General features: G+C 48.8%; 1 protein-coding gene across 1 annotated transcript in view; it reads right to left on the reverse strand.

Annotated features, from left to right (window-relative positions):
- The window catches only part of CFAP74 (cilia and flagella associated protein 74), a 741155-nt gene that overhangs the window by 10708 nt on the left and 710297 nt on the right, over window positions 1-20150 (reverse strand). Inside the window, exons 36-38 of the mRNA XM_063943052.1 lie at window positions 13409-13529; window positions 10316-10443; window positions 4796-4930 (exon numbers count right to left, since the gene is read on the reverse strand). Of these exons, the coding sequence (XP_063799122.1) occupies window positions 4796-4930; window positions 10316-10443; window positions 13409-13529 (384 nt within the window). The remainder of the gene's footprint in view (window positions 1-4795; window positions 4931-10315; window positions 10444-13408; window positions 13530-20150) is intronic.

Here is a 20150-nt window from a genome sequence, read left to right on the forward strand (position 1 = left end):
CACCTTTCCACTAGGAGTTGAAACACTTCTGGATGGAGGCCCCACTCGCCGGCATGCACGTCCTGACGACTGAGAAAGTCCGCTTCCCAATTCAGGACTCCCGGAATGAATATTGCAGATATGGCTGGTAGATGGCGTTCTGCCCACTGTAGAATCCGTGAGACTTCCTTCATTGCTAGGCGGCTTCGAGTGCCGCCTTGATGATTTATGTAAGCCACTGTACTTGAACAGGACGGTTCTGAATTAAATGCTGGGCTAGGTTCAAGGCATTGAAGACCGCTGGCAACTCCAGAATATTGATCGAGAGGAGGGACTCCTCCTTGGTCCACCGCCCCTGAAGGGAGTGTTGCTCCAGCACCGCACCCCAATATCTTAGACTGGCATCTGTCGTCAACAGGACCCAATCGGATATCCAGAACGGACGGCCCCTGCACAGTTGCTGGTCCCGGAGCTACCAGAGCAGCGACAGACGGACCTCCGGAGTCAATGAGATCATTTGAGACCTGATCCGGTGAGGCAGGCAGGCCCATTTGGCTAGAATCAGCCTCTGGAGAGGGCGAGAGCGAAATTGAGCGTACTCCACCATGTCGAATGCTGACACCATGAGGCCCAGCACCTGCTTCGCCGAATGTATCGACACTTGCGGACGAGATAGGAAGCAACGAATCCTGTCCAGAAGTTTCAGGACTTTCTCCTGAGACAGGAACAACCGCTGGTTGTGAGTGTCCAATAGTGCTCCCAGATGCACCATGCTCTGAGCAGGGATCAGGGATGACTTCTTCCAGTTGATGAGCCACCCGCGGGTCTGCAGAAACTGGACCGTCACATCTAGATGACGCAGGAGAAGTTCTGGGGAATTTGTCAGGATTAACAAGTCGTCCAAATACGGCAGTATCCTGACCCCTTGACGGCGGAGTACCACCGTCATCACCACCATGACTTTTGTAAAGACTCGCGGAGCCGTTGTTAAACCAAAAGGTAACGCCCGAAACTGGTAATGGCAGTTGCCAATAGCAAATCTCAGGTATCGCTGATGAGACACTGCTATAGGAATATGCAGGTAAGCATCCTGTATATCCAGGGAGACCATGAAGTCCCCAGGTTCCAAGGCCAGAACTATAGAGCGAAGGGTTTCCATCCGGAACTTGGAATCCTTCACAAACCTGTTCAATGCCTTGAGGTTGAGAATGGGCCGGGAGGACCCATTCGGTTTCGGGACTAGAAACAGCGGAGAATAGTACCCCCGGCCCCTCTGCGCAAGAGGCACCTGTACTACGACTCCTGTATCCAGGAGGGTCTGTACCACCGAATGTAGAGTGTTTGCCTTTGTCTTGTCCAACGGGACATCTGTCTGGCAAAATCGATGAGGGGGTTGGTTTTTGAAGGCTATGGCGTAACCTCGAGTGACGACTTGCCGTACCCAGGCATCTGAAGTGGTCTTCAACCATTCCTGGGTATACCCTAGAAGCCGGACCCCATCCTGGGATCCCCCAGAGGGAGGCCCGCCCCGTCATGCGGCAGGCTTATCTGTTTTGGAAGCTGGCTGACGGGCCGCCCAGGCTCTTTTTGGCTTAGGCTCACCAGGTTTGGAAGTGCGGGCCTGCTTGTTGTACGCCTGACCTTTTGCTTTACCTGAAGGACGAAAGGGGCGAAAGGAAGTACCTTTAGCCTTCGACACAGAAGGAGCAGAACTTGGCAAACAGGCAATTCTGGCAGTAGCCAAGTCAGTCACAATCTTATTTAAATCCTCCCCAAACAGAATATCTCCCTTAAAAGGGAGTACCTCCAGGGTTTTTCTGGAGTCCAGATCCACAGACCAGGATCTCAGCCACAATATTCGGCAAGCCAGGACTGACGTAGTAGAGGCCTTGGCTGCCAGGATACCGGCATCAGAAGCCGCCTCTTTATTTAATACAACGAGAAGCTGTGACAATATAAGACAAGCATTGTCTAGCATGGTCAGAGGAGATTTCAGCATCTAACTCCAAGGCCCATGCTTCAATGGCCTCTGCAGCCCAAGTAGCTGCAGTAGTGGGCCTTTGTGCAGCACCCGTGAGGGTGTAAATCGCTTTCAGACAACCCTCCACACGTTTATCCGTAGGCTCTTTTAGAGACGTGACGGTGGTGACCGGTAGAGCTGAGGAAACCACCATTCTAGCCACATGTGAGTCCACTGGAGGAGGCGTTTCCCATTTCTTACACAGCTCCGGCGCGAGGGGATAGCGAGCCAGCATCTTCTTTTGAGGCACAAACTTCGTACCCGGGTTTTCCCAGGGTTCCTGACGTATATCAATTAGGTGGTCAGAGTGAGGTAAAACTTGTTTAATCACCTTCTGACGCTTGAACCTATCTGGTTTCTTAGGAGGAACGGATGGCTCGGGATCATCTGTAAACTGTAAAATCAACTTTATAGCCTCCAAAAGATCAGGAACATCCACATGTGAACCACCCTCCCCATCAGCCGTATCTGAGTCAGAACCTGTGGGGTCAGTGTAAGTGCCGTCTTCATCCGACGAGGTGTCAGTGACAGCAGTGGATTGTGAGGAGACAAGCGCTCGCTTAGAGGACCACTTGGACGTAGGCGAGCGCCGGTCAGACTTTTTAGTAGTCAGGGACTGGTTCAACTTCTTTATTTAAGCAGATAAATCATCCGCCCACGTCAAGTTAGCTGCAGGGACCACAAACGGTTGCACCGGCATTGGGGATCCCATAGGTGGTGTTAGTTTATGAACTAACGTATGCAGAAGCGTGGAAAAACTGGCCCACGGTGGGTCATTATTTGCCCCCGTTGCCACCGTCCCACTGGGGGCAAGGAGCCCCCAGAACCAGAGCCCAAAGCTGCTACATTCTCCTCATAGGTATCTGCGGCTTCAGCAACACCGGCAGTGTGTTCAGCCCCAGAACCGTTACCCTCAGAAGCAGACATGATATAACTTGCAGTATCAGGTAACACAGTACAATTGTCAGCAGCACAATACCTCTTGCCCAAACCCCTGCGCAGTGTAGTCAGCACCAGCAGAGATAAAGGAGAGATATGGTGACTAAATCACAGAGAAAAATACGTAATACAGTATATCTTTGTGAAAATCCTATATTAGATAAAACCTGACGCACCAATCCCCCTCAGGTTATAGAATATAGGGATAGCAGGTTGAGTGAAAGACACGAAATGGACACCACTCAGCTATCAAATGCACACACAAATAGTCACAGTCTGTACAATGCAGAGGTTATTACTAACAATAATACTGCACTGGACTAGCTTACACAGCTATATAACAATAGATATAACAGTACACAGTAAGAACTGGATGTATATCACAGGGTAATTGTACTAGGAAACCCTGACTAAGTGCACTCTTTCTTAACTAACACTGACTAAAAAAGGTAGGTAGAATACTTAAGTGTCTTGTAAAGTCACAGCACTGACAACCAGGCGGCTTTACATAGGAGGATTTGCCCAAGCATTCCCAGGAACAGTGAGCTGAGGGATAATGGCGCCGCAGACACTGCCAGGGAGTGAGGGAGACAGATATGCAGCTCCAGGGTGGGAACATTTGTGGGAAATGGCGCCCTGGGGCTGGGGGAGGGGCTCCAGGTCTAAGCCTTATCCCCTCTGCTGGCAAAACCACCGGGTACTGCGGGCTACTTGTAAAAAAGTTTTAGAGAGAAAACCTGACCTGCACCCATGCCCTGGTGATCTAGTGGGATCGCCTGTACTGCCACAGTGTCCACCGCCAGCGCGCGCGGCCCGCCTCCCACAGGCCGAGCCAGATTGCGATAAAGTGCGGGTCCCGCGAGCGGGACCCACTTACCTCCTCCCGAAGTGCGGCCACGCGATCCCGGAGAGCCCCAGCCGTGTGTGACTAACTTGGAAGAAAACCGGAGCCTCCGCTGTAGGTACCCGGCAACCAGGGCTCGGGAGTGTACAGCGCCGCTGGGGGAGAGATGGAGCTGCAGCAGGCAATGTCTACTGACATCCAGCACAATCTGTGCCTCTGCTGCAGCCCTTGTAGTCTTCTTTTTTCCTCAGAAAAAGCTTTTTATGGAGCTGCTGTGAGCAGCTCTTCCTGTCACATGCTTGCACTGCAAGCACCAACTACAAACTGAGCTCCTGTGCACGGAGGCGGGGTGATATAGGAGGCGGCGCTATGCATCTTGGCAGGAAGGTCAAAGCTTTTGAGCCTGTTGGTGCTTCGGATCAAGATCCTACTCTACACCCCTATGTCTATCCTTGTGGAGCCCAGTGTACCCCGCAGCAGAAATACATTATTCCGAATCCTACATAGAATGCTGTCTCACAGGCTGCCGTTGAACAATCTAGAATCCGGTGTAGTAGTGTCACTCATACCCCTACTGAGAACATTTGATATTCAGTACATGTGACACCACCATATGCTCGCACCAGTCTGACACTGCATCTTCCAGTATCTATCTGACTCTCAGTATATGACTTGATGCTTGCTACCATTTCCCTTCTCACTACATAATACCGCATCAACTCTTGCTTTCACTGACACGTTCACATGAGTGGGCAGGCCACATGAATCTTCTGAAATACTTTATGAATTTGTAAAAACTACCAAATGGGGGAAAGCCAGACAAACAGAAGATGGAAAATACAAATATGCGCCTTGACCCTAGGCAAACGCAACTTAACCCCCCCAAAAAACACCATCCTGCCTCAAAAAACCTTTTGATGGACCTACTTGTACAAGTGTGCCTAATTCACCCTTGCTTACTAGTCTTCTACTGCACTAATGTTCTATCTGGCAGGTAAGCAGACATAACATACATCGTATCCAGCAGGAGGGATCCAGCTAATAGTGATTGTTTTCTGTTGTCCGGCATCAACCACCGCTTTCCATGGCTCTATGGTGATTCCTTTCTGCTGTAAGAGCTGCACGTTGTCCCAGCTGAATTCTACATTCTGGAAACCAAGATAAAAATCTGTAATGTGATATCATGATTCATGACACCAATGCTGCACCTTTGTGGTGCACCTGTTACATACTGTACATTACAATATAGAGCACCTGTTACATACATTACAGTATAGAGCACCTGTTACATACATTACAGTATAGAGCACCTGGTACATACATTACAGTATAGAGCACCTGGTACATACATTACAGTATAGAGCACCTGGTACATACATTACAGTGCTGCTGTTACATAGAGATGTGTCTTCATACCCTATTGCCGCAGTTGTGCCAAAAAGCCCTTCTTGGCATGTCTGGTCCAGTGGGACTTGTTTTTTTTTTTTATTTTTTTTTTTCTCGATTGGGCATCTTAGTAGTAATGTGAAGTAACAAAACTGCTTCACAAGACAGCACTGATTAATGTGATGTGCGACACTAGTATATCTGCGTGCGACTGAGTCTGAATCTGTATTCACATGCTATGGTGCAGCGGCCAAGGCTTTTTTTCATGCCAAGCTCCATTTTCGACCCAGTGTCTCTGGTGCAGTGTCTTATTTGCATCTTCGGTGCAAATAAGATGCAAATTTAAAGAAAAAGTAATTAGCTAAATCGCTTGGTGCAGCTGTGTTTTTTTTTTGGGTGTCCCGTGCCCTAGGTTTGAACCCCGATAGTGTTAGGTACTGCAGCAAAGTGGAGTCCTTTGCCGTGGGGCTGCAGCTACATGCATTGATCAATACATAACTAAACTCCACTATTTATTATATGCTAAGCTGTAAAATATCAGTAATTATAAGTTTTTTCAATATTCTAAACAAAATTGCAGATAACAACCGGTTGTTACGATAATTTTGTAATGTCGCTCAGTGTGTACGTACTATATCACTCGTGGGTCACTAGCGACCATCCCTGTAGTTAGTACATGCATTACAGTTTAGACAATGTTGCTAACGACTGGGGGGTCAGAATCCAATTATCCTCGATCCGTTTTCAGCAGTCTAAAAGCCAAACATTGCAATTAATGACCAATGATCGTTTTTGCGGTATCCTATTACAGGCCGTTTTGATCGTCTGAAAAAGGATCCGCGATCATTCGAAAACCCATGGGATCAGGGATAAGTTCCACTCAGGTTGCCCTGCCCAGTGACCATTACGAACAGAATGCCCTGTCCAGTAACTATCACGATCAGACCGCCCTGCCCAGTGACCATTATGATCAGAATGCCCTGCCCAGTGACCATTCCGATCAGAATGCCCTGCCCACTGACTATCACGATCAGACCGCCCTGCCCAGTGACCATTACGATCAGACCGCCCTGCCCAGTGACCATTACGATCAGAATGCCCTGCCCAGTGACCATTAAGATCAGAATGCCCTGCCCAGTGACTATTACGATCAGAATGCCCTGCCCAGTGACTATTACGATCAGAATGCCCTGCCCAGTGACTATTACGATCAGAATGCCCTGCCCAGTGACTATTACGATCAGACCGCCCTGCCCAGTGACCATTACGATCAGACCGCCCTGCCCAGTGACCATTACGATCAGACCGCCCTGCCCAGTGACCATTATGATCAGAATGCCCTGCCCAGTGACCATTCCGATCAGAATGCCCTGCCCACTGACTATCATGATCAGACCGCCCTGCCCAGTGACCATTATGATCAGACTGCCCTGCCCACTGACTATCACGATCAGACCGCCCTGCCCAGTGACCATTACGATCAGACCGCCCTGCCCAGTGACCATTACGATCAGACTGCCCTGCCCAGTAACTATCACGATCAGACCGCCCTGCCCAGTGACCATTATGATCAGAATGCCCTGCCCACTGACTATCATGATCAGACCGCCCTGCCCAGTGACCATTACGATCAGACTGCCCTGCCCAGTGACCATTACGATCAGAATGCCCTGCCCAGTGACTATTACGATCAGAATGCCCTGCTCAGTGACTATTACGATCAGACCGCCCTGCCCAGTGACTATTACGATCAGACCGCCCTGCCCAGTGACTATTACGATCAGACTGCCCTGCCCAGTGACCATTACGAACAGACTGCCCTGCCCAGTAACTATCACGATCAGACCGCCCTGCCCAGTGACCATTACGATCAGACCGCCCTGCCCAGTGACCATTACGATCAGACCGCCCTGCCCAGTGACCATTACGATCAGAATGCCCTGCCCAGTGACTATTATGATCAGACCGCCCTGCCCAGTGACCATTATGATCAGACCACCCTGCCCAGTGACTATTACGATCAGACCGCCCTGCCCAGTGACTATTACGATCAGACCGCCCTGCCCAGTGACTATTACGATCAGACCGCCCTGCCCAGTGACCATTACGATCAGAATGCCCTGCCCAGTGACTATTACGATCAGACCGCCCTGCCCAGTGACTATTACGATCAGACCGCCCAGCCCAGTGACCATTACGATCAGAATGCCCTGCCCAGTGACCATTAAGATCAGAATGCCCTGCCCAGTGACTATTACGATCAGAATGCCCTGCCCAGTGACTATTACGATCAGACTGCCCTGCCCAGTGACTATTACGATCAGGCTGCCCTGCCCAGTAACTATCACGATCAGACCGCCCTGCCCAGTGACTATTACGATCAGACCGCCCTGCCCAGTGACTATTACGATCAGACCGCCCTGCCCAGTGACTATTACGATCAGACCGCCCTGCCCAGTAACTATCACGATCAGACCGCCCTGCCCAGTGACTATTACGATCAGACCGCCCTGCCCAGTGACTATTACGATCAGACCGCCCTGCCCAGTGACCATTATGATCAGAATGCCCTGCCCAGTGACTATTACGATCAGACCGCCCTGCCCAGTGACCATTATGATCAGACCGCCCTGCCCAGTGACCATTACGATCAGACCGCCCTGCCCAGTGACCATTATGATCAGAATGCCCTGCCCAGTGACTATTACGATCAGGCTGCCCTGCCCAGTAACTATCACGATCAGACCGCCCTGCCCAGTGACCATTATGATCAGAATGCCCTGCCCAGTGACCATTACGATCAGACTGCCCTGCCCAGTAACTATCACGATCAGACCGCCCTGCCCAGTGACCATTATGATCAGAATGCCCTGCCCAGTAACTATCACGATCAGACCGCCCTGCCCAGTGACTATTACGATCAGACCGCCCTGCCCAGTGACTATTACGATCAGACCGCCCTGCCCAGTAACTATCACGATCAGACCGCCCTGCCCAGTGACTATTACGATCAGACCGCCCTGCCCAGTGACTATTACGATCAGACCGCCCTGCCCAGTGACCATTATGATCAGAATGCCCTGCCCAGTGACTATTACGATCAGACCGCCCTGCCCAGTGACCATTATGATCAGACCGCCCTGCCCAGTGACTATTACGATCAGACCGCCCTGCCCAGTGACCATTATGATCAGAATGCCCTGCCCAGTGACTATTACGATCAGGCTGCCCTGCCCAGTAACTATCACGATCAGACCGCCCTGCCCAGTGACCATTATGATCAGAATGCCCTGCCCAGTGACCATTACGATCAGACTGCCCTGCCCAGTAACTATCACGATCAGACCTCCCTGCCCAGTGACTATTACGATCAGACCGCCCTGCCCAGTGACCATTATGATCAGAATGCCCTGCCCAGTAACTATCACGATCAGACCGCCCTGCCCAGTGACCATTACGAACAGAATGCCCTGCCCAGTAACTATCACGATCAGACCGCCCTGCCCAGTGACCATTATGATCAGAATGCCCTGCCCAGTGACCATTACGATCAGACTGCCCTGCCCAGTAACTATTACGATCAGACTGCCCTGCCCAGTAACTATCACGATCAGACCGCCCTGCCCAGTGACTATTACGATCAGAATGCCCTGCCCAGTGACCATTACGATCAGACTGCCCTGCCCAGTAACTATCACGATCAGACCGCCCTGCCCAGTGACCATTATGATCAGAATGCCCTGCCCACTGACTATCATGATCAGACCGCCCTGCCCAGTGACCATTACGATCAGAATGCCCTGCCCAGTGACCATTACGATCAGACCGCCCTGCCCAGTGACCATTACGATCAGACCGCCCTGCCCAGTGACCATTACGATCAGACCGCCCTGCCCAGTGACCATTACGATCAGAATGCCCTGCCCAGTGACCATTACGATCAGAATGCCCTGCCCAGTGACCATTACGATCAGACCGCCCTGCCCAGTGACCATTACGATCAGACCGCCCTGCCCAGTGACCATTATGATCAGACTGCCCTGCCCAGTGACCATTACGATCAGAATGCCCTGCCCAGTGACCATTACGATCAGACTGCCCTGCCCAGTAACTATCACGATCAGACCGCCCTGCCCAGTGACTATTACGATCAGACCGCCCTGCCCAGTGACCATTATGATCAGAATGCCCTGCCCAGTAGCTATCACGATCAGACCGCCCTGCCCAGTGACCATTACGAACAGAATGCCCTGCCCAGTGACCATTACGATCAGAATGCCCTGCCCACTGACTATCATGATCAGACCGCCCTGCCCAGTGACCATTACGATCAGAATGCCCTGCCCAGTGACCATTACGATCAGACCGCCCTGCCCAGTGACCATTACGATCAGACCGCCCTGCCCAGTGACCATTACGATCAGACTGCCCTGCCCAGTGACCATTACGATCAGAATGCCCTGCCCAGTGACCATTACGATCAGAATGCCCTGCCCAGTGACCATTACGATCAGACCGCCCTGCCCAGTGACCATTACGATCAGAATGCCCTGCCCAGTGACTATTACGATCAGACCGCCCTGCCCAGTGACCATTACGATCAGAATGCCCTGCCCAGTGACTATTACGATCAGACCGCCCTGCCCAGTGACCATTACGATCAGAATGCCCTGCCCAGTGACTATTACGATCAGACCGCCCTGCCCAGTGACCATTATGATCAGACCGCCCTGCCCAGTGACCATTATGATCAGACCACCCTGCCCAGTGACTATTACGATCAGACCGCCCTGCCCAGTGACCATTACGATCAGACCGCCCTGCCCAGTGACCATTATGATCAGACCACCCTGCCCAGTGACTATTACGATCAGACCGCCCTGCCCAGTGACTATTACGATCAGACCGCCCTGCCCAGTGACTATTACGATCAGACCGCCCTGCCCAGTGACTATTACGATCAGAATGCCCGATAATTTACATCTACCTTTAAACTGCAAAACTGTAGCTTACTCTAAATCAGAGCAAGTACACTGTATTAACAAATCATATATTGAGCCAGAAAATCTTGAGCTAAGTTCTGGTGCTTCCAAGTTACATGTTTGTGTTAGCTGCCTCCTACACTGCCAGGCATTGCTCTTATTTACCTTTTTCATGGATAATAATGATGTACGTATACAGCCAACGTGCAGCTCCCTGACAGCTGGCCTCAGCTCATCTTCCGTCTCGGCACACTGGAGGGTCAGGAGAATGGAACTCACTGGTCTATCTGAATCTAGAGAAACATGGGTTAATAAGTCATTGGTCCATTGTAAGTCAATGAATTGTGAAGCTGTCTTTTATTGAACAGGTTCAGCAGCGCATTAAATCTCCGTCCACAAAGTGGTATGTGCCTACATAAGAAAATATTTCCAGCATGTAGTGTTTGCAAAGAAAACATGTGTCACATCGGGTTTGGAAAACACAGGATTCTCTATATGCTCCACAGCAACTTGAGAGATTGCTACTGACGTCAATCAGGCTATTTACCACCACTCAGAACAGAGCAAGGAATTGAAATATACAGAGCAGAACATATAAAATACATGAATTATGCAGTACCTGGCATGGTTCCTAATACAAAGTGATAAAAGCCACTGGAGACAAGGGCTGGCATTAGTAAAATAATATTGATTAGAGACCAGGGTTCAGGTGTAATAGTGTAAACAAAGAGTGCAAGCCCTTGTGACACTACATGTGCCAGCAAGCACCCATACCCCATGAGTGTTTTAGTATTCTGGTACTTGTAGTACCACAAATTAGCACTACAAGTGTTGACCACATTCAGTATGTCGATAGCAGAATGTTGACATGATCTGTATGCCGTAATTTAACTATGTCCAAATATTGATAGCTGATTTTAGGATTAGGGATACATTAAAAAAGAATGTAATATTGCATTGTCTACATGCGGACCGTTGTCATTCTGCCAGATAGACATGGATAGGGCGGAATTCAATGTTTTCTTGCGCCCAATCTCCCATCTAAAGTGACGGGAAATCACGGGGCAATATTCAATTGATCCACCTAAAAACACATATCGTGCCCATATGAGTCGGGTTTAGCAAAGTAAAGCGGCAAAACCAGACTAAAGTCATAGGCGCAATCACGAAAAGTCCCATTTGGGCGCTCACATTGATCACTCTTCACACATTTCAGGTATCGAGCTAAAATGATATCACGCCTGTCGGCAGCAACAACTGAATAGCTGCCAGCGGGCAAGATCGGGGGCGGGAGGGGGGTTACTGAATTCTGCCCTTAATGTCAACATTTGACTAGTGTCCATGTTGACATTCTGAACGTCGTTTTATACCACACCCACGCATGACATGTGGGTAATAATGTGTAGGCTAATATATATCTTACACACTGTGAATGAGTTTATAGGGTTCGGTATGTTTTACCGCCGCACGGGATGCTGAATGTCAGTATACCGGCATCGGCATCCCAAATGGCAGAATGCCGGCAGGGGGGCCAGTGCAATGAATCCCCTTCTGGGCTCGGTGGATTAGCTAAGCTCGCCACAGGTTCTATTCTCCCTCTATGGGTGTAGTGAACACCCATAGAGGGGGAAACAACTACCTCGCCGGTATACCAGCGGCTGTATGGTGCCTCCATCGGGATCCCAGCATCGGTATTGTGACAGCCGGGATCCCGACGAGCGGTATGCTGACCGCATACCAGTTTATACAGTACTCTGCATTAGGTTCTGTGCGTGTGGACACTGCTGACTGATATTAGGAATATACTATGTTTAGTGGTGTAGTCAGTGAGCAGCAATTGTTGAACTCTGTGGCAGTATTATTGATGTTAGAGAAGGAAAGAACCATCCATCATTAATAGATAAATTGTTATGTTTACTAACACTTTGTTTAATGTTCAACAACTGATGGGGCTGGACTCTGGAACCCACCAACATAACAGAGTTGAAGCCTGGTTTGTACAGAGGAATGGGGTAAAATCCCTCTAAGCTGATGTTCAGAACTAATCAACAATTACAGGAAACGTTTACATGCAGTTATTGCTGCACAAGGGGGTCACCGGATACTGAAAAGCAAAGGGTCACATACTTTTGCCACTCACAGATATTAGATACTTTTGCTCAATAAAAAAAATGAGCACATCTAATTTTATTGTCTCGTGTTTGATTTGGTTCTCTTTATCTACTTTTAGGACTCGTGTGAAAATCTGCGGTAGTTTTAGGCCAAATTTCAGCAGAAATATAGAAAATTCATATAGGTTTACAAACTTTTGAGCAACACTGTATATTCATGTTAAGGAGAGCCATAAAGTAGTTGTCCTCCTGGATTAGTTTTGGCTGCAATGGCTGAAATAAAATCTGAAATGCCAAGGAAGGCAGTGGAGTCTTGGTTATGCATGCATGCATGCATGCATACATACAGTGCATCCGGAAAGTATTCACACGCTTCACTTTTTCCATATTTTGTTATGTTACAGCCTTATTCCATACCCCATAATGACAATGTGAATTTTTTTTTTTTTTAGATCTTTGCAAATTTATCAATAATAAAAAACTAAGAAATCACAAGTACATAAGTATTCACAGCCTTTGCCATGAAGCTCAAAATTGAGCTCAGGTGCATCCTGTTTCCACTGATCATCCTTGAGATGCTCCTACAGCTTAATTGTAGTCCACCTGTGGTAAATTCCGTTGATTGGACATACAGTAATTTGGAAAGGCGCACACCTGTCTATATAAGGTCCCACACTTGACAGTGCATTTATGAGCACAAACCAAGCAGGAAGTCATAGGAATTGTCTGCAGACCTCCGAGACAGGGTTGTCTCGAGGCACAAATCTGGGGAAGGGTACAGAAAAATATCTGCTGCTTAGAAGGTCCCAGTGAGCACAGTGCCCTCCATCATCCATAAATGGAAGAAGTTTGGAACCATCAGGACTCTTCCTAGAGCTAGCCGGCTGTAATTTTTCACGTTGTCATTATCGGGTATTGTGTGTAGAATTTTGAGGGAAAAAATTTATTTATTCCATTTTGGAATAGGGCTATACATAACAAAATGTGGAAAAAGTGAAGCACTGTGAATACTTTCCAGATGCACTGTACATACATCCCTACATATATACATATTTCTGATTTGACAAAACACATGGAAATAAATACAATGTTATCATCCAGCTGGAGCTAGCGACATTCTATTTCATAAGTACAAAACAGTGCTCACCTCCTTCACTTGGCAGGGCTATGCAGAGGGATTCAGTAGGAACATCCAGTGGGTCACCCCCTTCAACAAACATTATATGTTTCCTGGATGCCCCCTTCAGTTGGATGGCGTGTGCTATATGCTGCGGAGACACAGTCCGAGAGTCTGAGCATCTACTTGTATTTACGGCTAACAGCATACATTTTTGGCACTGGTGTACTTATAATGGGTGCAGTGTGTGCAGTGCACAAGGGGGCCCAAACCGCACACCCTGCACCTATTTTTTTCAATACTTACCCTCAAAGTCCAGCGTTGCAGCAGCAGTGCTGCAAAAATCACTGGGAAAATGGTGTGGTGCCATTTTCCCGGTGTTTTGCACATGCGCAGTAGGAAAATCACTAGGAAAATGTCCGCAGCCATTTTCCCAGGCACCAGCTAGAAAGGATGGGGTCCAGAAGGAGACTGCACACGGTCCTCCTCCTCTCTGAAGATGCCCTCGTTTCTCGGTAGGTTCAATAATATAATGCATCTCAGGGAGTGCGAAATCCCTATTGTACCATCTGGAATATCTTCTATGTGGACACTCTAAGGCAGAGTTTCCAAAACTCTGCCATTACAGTCCATGTTTTAAGGATATTCATGCTTGTAGATAGTTAAATCAAATTCACTATGGTACAACTCTCAAGAATGGATATCCTTAAAACCTCAAAAATAAGGGAATCCCCGACCGCTTGTAATGCCGACACACAGGGACTATTCCCACTCGTGGGAATAGCAAGGGGCTCAGTTGCGCTCGCCCCCCTGTCGGCATTCTAGCGACCGGGATCCCCGACCCATACAATACAAGTGTGGCTTTTCAAATTACAAGAGTGTTATCTTTATGAGTTTAATGTACTGTACCACCAATCCCACCTCCTGTGAGACTCGTGATTTCACAGACAGGGTGTACTGCTTAGTAAATGACAAAAACAACACGGCTGGTACACTATTGTATATAAATGAATGGCTCATGCTGTCATTTACTAAGCAGTATACCCAATCCGTGAAATCACAAGTCTCACTGGGGTGGGATTGAAGGTGGGGGGAGGCTGCCTATTAAAGCAATGGGGAGGCCTGGGAAGAAGTACAGTAAACTCAGTCTTATACAGATAACACTCTTGTCATTTTAAAAGACACACTTGTATTGTATATTTGTGTAATAAGTAGCACCTACAGATCTTTTCTAATTTTGACTGTATATCTGTGTGCATGTCTGAGACTATTTACAAAGTATGACAGAACTTGTTTTGGCAAAATTAGAAAAAAACCAGTGGATTTTTGCACAGACATACAATACAAGTGTGTCCTTTGCGGGAATCGAAACCTAGCTCACGGAAACGGTAACCACTGGTGATACCACAATGCCAAGAGAGCTATGGAGACAGGTGACTGACACCTGCAGTGACATAGTGATCAAGGCCGGCGCTACCCGCTCAGCAAAGGGATGCAGTGCAGATAGGCGCCAGGCTGGGAGAGGCGCTGTCCCTCTCTGCATCCCTGTGCTGCGCCTGGGCCCCCTGCTGCTGCTGCTGTGCCTGTCATACTGTTTGGCAGGCGGCGGCGCCGGCAGCTTGAAGCTTCCCTCTAGCCCCCTGCAGTGCCCGTCCATGTCCTGTCCGGAAAGGGCACTGCAGGGGGCACAATCAGAGTTCATGGACCGGCCGCGGCGGCTCTTGACTGGCTGCTGAACCGCAAACTTTGATAGGCTGACGGCTGGCGCCATGTTTCAAATGGCCACCACCGCAGGAGGGCTTCTGTCAGTGATGAGCGGGATTTAGGAGAGACGTTTGCTGCGCTGCGCTCTCCTCCCTCACACAGCACAAGAAGCAGCAGTAAGCCAGTAACAGCAGCGGCGGTGAGCACTACTGGGGGGATTATCTGTATCTGGCACCTCTGGGGGGAGGGGGGATTATCTGTACCTGGCACCTCTGGGGGGAGGGGGGATTATCTGTATCTGACACCTCGGGGAGGGTGGGGGGGATCTGTATCCGGCACCTCTGGGGGGGGTGGGGGGAGTTATCTGTATCTAGCACCTCTGGGGGAGAGGGGATAATCTGTATCTGGGACCGCTGGGGCCATACTGTGTTGCGTAATTTGAATTTCTGCTCATACTGTGAGCCTTAATGTGAATTTCAGCTCATACCATGTGGCGTAATGTGAATTTTGGCTCATACTGTGTGGCGTAATGTGAATTTCTGCTCATACTGTGAGCCTTAATGTGAATTTCAGCTCATACCGTGTGGCGTAATGTGAATTTTGGCTCATACCGTGTGGCGTAATGTGAATTTCTGCTCATACCGTGTTGCTTAATGTGAATTTATGCTCATAACGTGTGGCGTAATGTGAATTTCTGCTCCTACTGTGTGGCATAATGTGAATTTGTCTCACACTGTGTGGCGTAATGTGAATAAGGGGCACTACTGTCAGTAGCTGGTGAGCATGGAGACATGTGTGACAAATGCTGGTGTCCTGCGTAGGAAGAGTCTGATGGCATAGAAAGAGCCCAATGTAGCTTGGACGGGACATGTATAAATTTTAAACTTTACTTCTATTTTATTAAAACTGAAATGTTCGGCCCCCTAAATCTCCCATACTTTACAGATTGACCCACTCAAAAACAGGGTGTAGATGACGGGGGGTGGGGTGCAAGGGGTGTTGGGTGTGTGTGTGTGGTGGGAATGCATATGTGCTTTGTGTGCGTTGGAGACGCTGAGTCAATCTGTTTCTGTGTTCAAATTCCTACTTAATGAAAAGATCATGTAAAAAAGTAGTTCTTAAACTACAAACATCATTTGACGTTACAATGGAGATTACACATGTGCGCAATGATGGTTTTCAAAAGCAACACCTGGTGGATGAACAACAGTATTGCACCTGACGGAGACTTAATTCATTACACTGTGACTGAATACACCATTTTGTGACAAGGCGCAGGCAAATGTAATGCAATTAATTTTTCGCCTACACGCCACACGGAGGATAGATGAGCATGGCTACATCTGTAGGTGAGGAAATCCCAACCAAGGCCCTTTCTGTGTGGAGTTTGTATGCATGGATTCTACAGTGCAGTACTGTAACTTGACATTTTAGCGATGTGTGCAAGAAACAGCATCGCACTCCCCCCCTCCCCCACCCATATTTAAGAGGGCCAGTTTGCGCGTTTAGGCGTGTGCCAAAAATATAGGGGCGTGGTTTCATGGGGAAGGGGCGTGGCTCTAAAATAATACCAATTCATACTGCGCTGCACAGTAGTATCCATTATTCAAATTACGCTGCACAGTAGCGCCACTTACACACATTACACCAGGTAGCGCCCCTTTTACACATTACGCCAGGTAGAGACCCTGTCACACATTAAGTCAGGTAGAGTCCATTCACACATTACGCCAGGTAGAGCCCCATTTACACATTTTGGCAGGTAGAGCTCCTATCATACATTATGCCAGGTAAAGCCCCCTTTTACACATTATGCCAGGTAGAGCTCCCTTTTAAACATTACAGCAGGTAGAGTCCCCTTTTACAAATTATGGCAGATAGAGTCCTCTTTTACACATTACTCCAGGTAAAATTCCTTTTTAGACATTATGGCAGGTAGAGCGATAGAGAGGGAGAGAGAGAGAGATTTTATACTTACTTTCCTCTCGCCCAAACGCTGCAGACACACAGGGGAAGACCAGCGGCAGAGCCTAGTGAGGGACGGGGAGCTGCAGGCTGGGCTGCTGCTGCAGTAGTCAGTGCGAGCTGAGCTGGACTGAATGTCTCCTCCATCCTCCCCTGACTGCCAATCCGAATGCTGCGGCTCCTCGCTGCGCTGGGCACTGTGGGAGTCAGCTGGAAGAGATATCATCACGTCTCTCCTTGGACACTGCAGGAGGGGGGGTGGAGGCGGAGTATCTGATCAGACCCCTGACGAAGGCGCTACGTTGGTGCAGGTTGTGGGTGCGCTCAGCAGCAGAGGAGGTGGTGCTGCCAGATAGTGCGCGCACAGTTCAGTTGCACTGTGTGCAAGGCACCACTGGCACACACCTAGTTATGGCCCTGCTGAATTAGATTTGAGTACAGTATGGTTGAATAATGCTAACCATCAAGCACCCTGCATCCCCATGTTTGTGATTTTTCCAATGTTTCTTCAAATTATTATTATTATTATTATTTTTTTTTGGGGGGGGGCATATCCAAGTATCCAATTAGGTCACCTGAAAAGAACACCTTTTCACCTGAAAACACACAGGTTCAGTGTAACCTGTGTGTTTTCGGTAGAAACAGCCCGTTTTTGAATGAAAAAGGGGCTGTTTTCAGGGTTTTTGCTTCACCTGCCAGGATCACCCCATTCATTAATTAATTTTCCTTTATTCCTCTGGAGCCTTTTGCATACTTATAAGTAAATCTGTCATATTTTAAATGTTTTATTCCCCTTGCACAATTGTACATTGCAGTCTGCTTTGCCTGATAACATGTAAATGGGTTACTACAAAACATGCCCCATGGAAAGTGATGATACACAGCCAGTGAAAAGGCAAGATGGCTTACATGAGGGTGTAATACGGTTGCAGTGGCTTAGATGAGGGTGTAAAATGGACTGCAGTGATTTACAGTGAGAGAGTAATATGGGCTGCAGTGGCTTACATGAGGGTGTAATACGGGCTGCAGTGGCTTAAAATAGGATTTTAGTACCTACCGGGAAATCCTTTTCTCCTAGTCCGTAGAGGATGCTGGGGACTCCAAAAGGACCATGGGGTATAGACGGGATCCGCAGGAGCTTGGGCACACTGAAAAGACTTAAACTGGGTATGAACTGGCTTCTCCCTCTATGCCCCTCCTCCAGACCCCAGTTATAGGAACTGTGCCCAGGAGAGACGGACATTTCGAGGAAAGGATTTTTGTGTAAACTAAGGGCTACAAACATACCAGCCCACACCACAAACATACAGTTCAACCGGAGTAGCAGTAAACCAGACAACAGTATGAATTAACAATGGCAACAAGCTGAAAACCAGAAATACACAATCCATGTATAAACTAAGTTAACCAACAAGAATACACTGCAAGTAACAGTCCGCACTGGGATGGGCGCCCAGCATCCTCTACGGACTAGGAGAAAAGGATTTACCGGTAGGTACCAAAATCCTATTTTCTCTTACGTCCTAGCTGGGGACTCCAAAAGGACCATGGGGTTTATACCAAAGCTCCAGACCGGGCGGGAGAGTGCGGACGACTCTGCAGCACCGACTGAGCAAACGCAAGTCTTCATCAGCCAGGGTATCAAACTTATAGAACTTAGCAAAAGTGTTTGAACCCGACCAGGTGGCCGCTCGGCAAAGCTGTAAAGCCGAGACGCCTCGGGCAGCCGCCCAAGACGAGCCCACTTTTCTGGTAGAATGGGCTTATACTGACTTCAGCACCCGTAGTCCGGCCGAAGAATGAGCCTGCTGAATCGTACTACAAATCCAGCGTGCAATAGTCTGTTTTGAAGCAGGATGACCAATCTTGTTAGAAGCATACAGGACAAACAGCGCCTCAGTCTCCCTGGCAACAGCCGTTCTGGCGACGTAGATCTTCAAAGCTCTCACCACATCCAAAGACTTTGGAACTGCCACAGCATCTGTAGCCACCGGCACCACAATAGGTTGGTTAATGTGAAACGAAGAAACCACCCTCGGCAGAAATTGTTGACGAGTCCTCAATTCCGCCCTATCCGAATGAAAAACCAAGTACGGGCTCTTATGAGATAAGGCCGCCAACTCTGACACTCGCCTGGCAGACGCCAGCGCCAACAGCATGACTACCTTCCAAGTGAGAAACTTCAACTCAACCTTACGCAAAGGTTCAAACCAGGAAGACATGAGAAACTGTAAGACCACGTCAAGATCCCATGGAGCCACAGGAGGCACAAACGGAGGATTGATATGCAATACTCCTTTCACAAACGTCTGAACCTCTGGGAGGACAGCTAATTCCTTTTGAAAGAAAATAGACAAAGCCGAAATCTGCACTTTGATGGAGCCCAATTCCAGGCCTGCATCTACACCTGCCTTCAAAAAGTGGAGAAAACGACCCAAATGAAAATTTTCCGCAGGAGCCATTTTAGTCTCACACCAGGAAACATACTTCCTCCAAATACGGTGGTAATGTTTCGCCGTAACCTCCTTCCTAGCCTTAATGAGAGTAGGAATGACCTCCCCGGGAATACCCATACGAGCTAAGATCTGGCGCTCAACTTCCATGCCGTCAAACGCAGCCGCGGTAAGTCTGGAAACACGCATGGACCCTGCAACAAAAGGTCCTCTCTTAGAGGAAGCGGCCAAGGATCTTCCACCAGTAATTCCTGAAGATCTGGGTACTAGGCCCTTCTTGGCCAATCTGGAATGACGAGAATTGCCTGAACCCTTGCTCGACGAATGATCCCCAGTACCTTTGGAATGAGAGGAAGTGGAGGGAACACATACACCGACTTGAACACCCACGGAGACACCAGGGCGTCCACCGCACTGGCTTGGGGGTCCCTTGACCTGGAACAATACCTCGGGAGCTTCTTGTTGAGACGAGACGCCATCATGTCGATCAACGGAATTCCCCAACGCTTCGTCACCTCTGCAAATACCTCTTGGTGAAGAGCCCACTCTCCCGGATGGAGATCGTGTCTGCTGAGGAAATCTGCTTCCCAGTTGTCCACTCCCGTTAGGAAGACCGCTGACAGGGCGCTCACGTGTTGTTCCGCCCAGCG

This window comes from Pseudophryne corroboree, chromosome 10 (assembly GCF_028390025.1).
Source record: "Pseudophryne corroboree isolate aPseCor3 chromosome 10, aPseCor3.hap2, whole genome shotgun sequence".
Classification (NCBI taxonomy): domain Eukaryota; kingdom Metazoa; phylum Chordata; class Amphibia; order Anura; family Myobatrachidae; genus Pseudophryne; species Pseudophryne corroboree.